Source organism: Centruroides sculpturatus, unplaced genomic scaffold, assembly GCF_000671375.1.
Source record: "Centruroides sculpturatus isolate CEXI.00-Female unplaced genomic scaffold, Cexi_2.0 scaffold236, whole genome shotgun sequence".
Taxonomy (NCBI): Eukaryota; Metazoa; Arthropoda; class Arachnida; order Scorpiones; family Buthidae; genus Centruroides; species Centruroides sculpturatus.
Window position 1 is genome coordinate 14,788 of NW_019384403.1, and position 4,956 is coordinate 19,743.

Here is a 4,956-nt window from a genome sequence, read left to right on the forward strand (position 1 = left end):
GTTGTTATGCTGCAAATGAATACCATTTGATAACAACGGTAATACTGATCATGCCTAATACTAATAATAAAATAAGTTTAATTGACTGACTGACTGAATCACTCACCTGATCACTGTTTCTGAGTGTACTGTACAGTACATATATTCTAATAAATTGGATAACCAATTGCAAGTTATAATTACATGCCGTCTTTGAAATATATATTCATAAGTTTTGATTGAAGTATAGCCTAAACTTTTGTTCAAGCATGCATTTATTTCTATATTTAATTTAATTTACATGAATTTTAAAGTTTCAAGGATTAAATACTGTACTTTCATCAAATTTTCAAATAATAATGATCATACAAATAATTTTTAAACTTTTCAATTGTTTATTAAAAAATATACATTCTATTTTTTACGAATTGAAATATATTTATTTAGAAAAACTACAATTTTTAAATCATCAATACTAAATTCATTGAGAAAATATATTTATATTATTAATATATAATATTAATCTTTTCGAAAAGCAAAGTGAAAGAGAATCATCCAGAACAGTCTTCTTACGATACACAACTACGATCTGGCTGATAAAAAAGAATTTTCTTATTGTATAGAATAATTTTATAGATATTTCTAGATAAAACTTATACGTAATATTTACATTACGTGAAACAACTATTTTCTTCTTGATCTTGGTTTTTTCTCTTATCCACAGGACAGCTACGCACAAGAGTGCCACAGTTAATCCTCCCACGTAACACAGAAAAACTCCAGCTAAATTTTTTATATCCATTTGATGTTCTTCGCTTCCTATTGTATTGTCTGAAATATAAAAACAATAAATTTTTGTGAATTAGCACATTGTTTTAAAATAACTTCATATATTACCGGGACAATTATTGATAAACCATCGTTTATTCAAAAAATCCATATATCCTTCTTCTCTTAGCTTTAAGATAGATGGGGTAAATTGTTTCTCAAACGGAGAACCTTTAGGCAAACCAAGACCGTAATTTTGCTGTTAAATAAAAAGATTATATTAGTACGTATTCATATAAACAATTGATATAAGTATTAAAATTATTTTTAATAGACATTCGTCCTTATCGATACTATCATATACTGCTTTGGTAATAGTAACAATAACAATAATGAAAGGTTAGCATTAATGTCGTCTTGCGATAAATTGTTGAATATTATTAATATTGAATTAATTTACTAATCCGAAAAGTCTTCCAACTCGTTCGACATTGCATGGCCTCTGCATAGCAGCGTAATCCACAAATGGAGAATCAGAAATAATAGCAAAACGATCCTTGTGACCTGAAATATTATAAAGTTCAATAATTTTCTAATTGCAGCAACACGATTTCTTTATTGTTTAGATAAATTGAAGCGATTAGGAAACTCATGCATCATTTTTAATTAACAACATTATTAAACCTATATAGTACCTTCTGGCAAATAATACGATGCTCTAACTCTCTCTACGCCCTCGAGAGTATCGTTTATGAATGTATTATATTTCTTCATCATCTTGTAAGCAATTTTGTGAATTTCGTAGTGACTATTGGCAAAGAAGTTCTCCATCTGTGAATCTCCAACAGTTCCAAATGGAATTGTATTAAATGTCACTAAATCTTCCAAAGAATTAATTTCTAAAAATAACATACAGTATTGATCAAGATATTCGTTTTAAAGTATTTATTTAAATGATTTTAATACCTTGTTTCATATTCTGGACTGTCATAAATGCTGCTAATTTTGCTGTATATGCAGCAATAAGAATAACCGTAGTTAGCCACCAAGTCACCATTACAATTTTTGCCGGAAGATTATTTTTTTGTTCAAATTCTGTTCCCTAAATACATATCAATCAGTTAAATTTTTTATTATAGAAATAAAGTCGTTAACAAGAAAATAATTGATCACCTACCGGCGCTACAAGCGACGAGAAACTCCACCAAAGTGCTTGAGGAAAAGTGATCCAACAAGAATCTCTAACGCTTTGATTTGTTTTCCTTCTCTCTGTTATACTGTTGTTAAAACTATTTGGTGTTAAATTTACACATATCGCGAGCACTAGGGAAGTAAAAACCACCGATACAGCAATGGTAAGCCACACTGTTGTTTCAAAAGGTGATAAAAATGCGAAATAATTTTGATTAGTTTTTGCATTATATTTCGGCATTAATATAGCCAAACCTAAATCGTAGTAAGGAGCTGTAAAGGAGATAACTTCTTGTCTTTTCCAAGATATTGTGAAAGAAGCAAGTGCCAAATCTATTTTCTAAACATACAAAATGTTTTACAAATCTTTATAGAAGATTAAACTATAGCATAGAAGTATTCAATAATATAATGATTATCTACGTATACCTTATCCATTAATTGTCTAACTAATCCATTCCACTCTTTTGTTTCCTCGTTTTTATTTCCATATTGCTTCGTTTCATGTAATTTAAATTTAAAATCATGTATTTCTTGTAATTTTAAAAGAAGGTCTATAAGTAATCCTTCGTATTTAGAAGTTATAGGATCGCCTTCTTTATAATAAGGATTTTTCATTATAAAGGGTACATCCTAGAAAAATGTACGTAAATTAACTGATAATTTAATAAAATCTGTTAATTAATATGTGTAGCTATTGTAGAATCTATATATATAACCCATTCAACGGGTATCCGTCTCTCCGCCCGTATCCGTTTGATAACGGACACTAGAGGCGCTCTTATCGTCATATTTCAAACATTCAAATTAACAGTTTTAATTCTTATTTAAATTAACAATATNTTATGTCATCGTATTTTGTCTGTCATCTATATATATAACCCATTCAACGGGTATCTATCTATCCGTCCCATAACCGTTTGATAACAGACACTAGAGGGAGGCGCTCTTATCGTCATATTTCAAACATTCAAATTAACAGTTTTAATTCTTATTTAAATTAACAATATAAATTTTTATTATTCATTTGGCCAATAAATTATTATTTGGCCAATATAACAATATAAATAATTCGGTATATTTGTAATAGGAATTTATTATTTCAGGGGCTTATATCTCTCGAAGGATCGCGAGTAGGGGTATGGTTCCTTTGACTTTATTCTTAGTACATGGGTCTACGGTTTGGGGGGGTCGCCACCTCTTCATTTGGAGGGTAAATCTTACTATTTGGATTTTAACAGAGCTGTAGAGTATATTGATAGGAACAAAAAAGTCAAAGGAGCCGTGCCTCATGGAAATTTGTAAAGAACGCCCACTAGGGGGCGTCCCGAGCTACTAGTAAGAATAAATGATAGTAATAATAAGAAGTTGTTTATGTCTCCTACTAAGAGTATTCCAATATTAAGTGTTCTTCCGGAAAGACTTTGATGAGAATTAGTAGGAGGAATTGTAGTTTGTCCAGGAAATGTGATTTCTGAATTAATTTTCAGGTTCTTCTCGTTTTCTAACCATTTTCCAACCTAAATATATCAGTTAAAATATTAGTTACATTTTAAAAATATTAAATGAACTTGAAAATTAGAAGTAACTTACTTTAACGAAACCTCTGATTTGAAGATTTTCGATGTCAAAACTGGTCAGATGATGGTAACCAAATTTCGTGAACTTTATAGGCCCTAAACTACCATTAATATTGTTTACATTAAGAATACTTTCCAACAGATTTCTACCCCACTTCCACTCATTGACAGAATCTACGCAACTTCCTTTTTGGAAAGTAGGAAGTTCGAAAGATAGTTTCTCTTCGTAAAGAATTTTGTGAAGTCCGTTGGCAATTGCTAACACTGCATCATACACACGAGTGAAAGCTTGCTGCAAAATGATATTTATTAATTCATAAATATAAACATTTAAGTAGTAAAATAATTTCAATGGTTAATATACCTGATTCTCTAATTGATTTCCCAATTTTTTCTCTAACTGATTCACTAATTTTAAATATAAAATATTGTCGGGAACCACAAATGCCGTTCCTATTAGTCCGACTAAAGAAGATGGTACATATCCGTCATCGTCTGATAAGTATGTAATGCTCTGTCAACAAATATTATTATTTAGTTGATGGATATTTTGTTAAATTTTAATATAATAATACAAAATAATAAGTTAATTAAAGTACTTTTGTGTTGCTATTTATAAAAAATTAAAAGATTTAGTCTTACGTGTGATGTGATGCTATCCATGACAAGCCAGATCCATCCAGATCGAAACATGTTCATGCGATCAGCTTGGTTTATAACAGTTTTACTTATCGTTATTGAACAGTAAAGAATTATTATTCTCACGTCCTTTTCCTTATCAGAATAAAAGTGTTATAAAAAAGTAACTTGTGATAAATTTTGATAAAAATTTTAATTTATACTGCAATTGTCAAATGAATCTAATTAATAATAGATTAATCGAGTAACATATTACTATAATAATAATATGTTACTCGATTAATCTATCATACCTGTATTTTTGTAATAACAAAGAAGTGTATATCAGCTATTGAAGCTCTAACATTTATAAATATACTGATTTAATTCTTACCTTTATGACGTTCAATTGTGGTGTTATATTGAGAGATTTTGAGTCGGACAAAGGAAATCTCTGTATAGAAAGTAGTGTAATTTCGTATTTCATAGCTAATCTTTGAAGTTCCATTGTCGCATGAATAGCTAAATAAATAAATTTAATAAATCAAGTAATGTTTTAAAAATTAAAAGACATATATTAAACTAGCAGGTGGGCCCGGCGTTGCTCGGGCAAAAGTAACGATAACTAAGATAAAGATTATTACGTTACAGTCAACCTTACCCGTTTTCACAGAATGCAAGAATTGGGTCCCCTTGTTTCCAGACTAATTAGAGAATTTTTAGATGGGTCTAAAAATATGTTCGATTTCCCGCAAAAACGAAAAAAACTGCATCTGCGTATTGCACGTCGCTTTCTCTTAACAATTCCATTGTTACGTAA

At 29.6% G+C, this 4,956-nt stretch overlaps 1 protein-coding gene across 1 annotated transcript in view; it reads right to left on the reverse strand.

Moving 5' to 3' along the window:
* Positions 1-460: 460 nt before the first annotated feature.
* The window catches only part of LOC111618716 (glutamate receptor ionotropic, kainate 2-like), an 8,976-nt gene continuing 4,480 nt past the window's right edge, over positions 461-4,956 (reverse strand). The window contains exons 4-16 of the mRNA XM_023360285.1: positions 4,531-4,658; positions 4,161-4,292; positions 3,883-4,032; positions 3,532-3,810; positions 3,324-3,458; positions 2,368-2,571; positions 1,925-2,278; positions 1,714-1,849; positions 1,443-1,646; positions 1,208-1,311; positions 877-1,006; positions 650-810; positions 461-568 (exon numbers count right to left, since the gene is read on the reverse strand). Of these exons, the coding sequence (XP_023216053.1) occupies positions 461-568; positions 650-810; positions 877-1,006; positions 1,208-1,311; positions 1,443-1,646; positions 1,714-1,849; positions 1,925-2,278; positions 2,368-2,571; positions 3,324-3,458; positions 3,532-3,810; positions 3,883-4,032; positions 4,161-4,292; positions 4,531-4,658 (2,225 nt within the window). The remainder of the gene's footprint in view (positions 569-649; positions 811-876; positions 1,007-1,207; positions 1,312-1,442; positions 1,647-1,713; positions 1,850-1,924; positions 2,279-2,367; positions 2,572-3,323; positions 3,459-3,531; positions 3,811-3,882; positions 4,033-4,160; positions 4,293-4,530; positions 4,659-4,956) is intronic.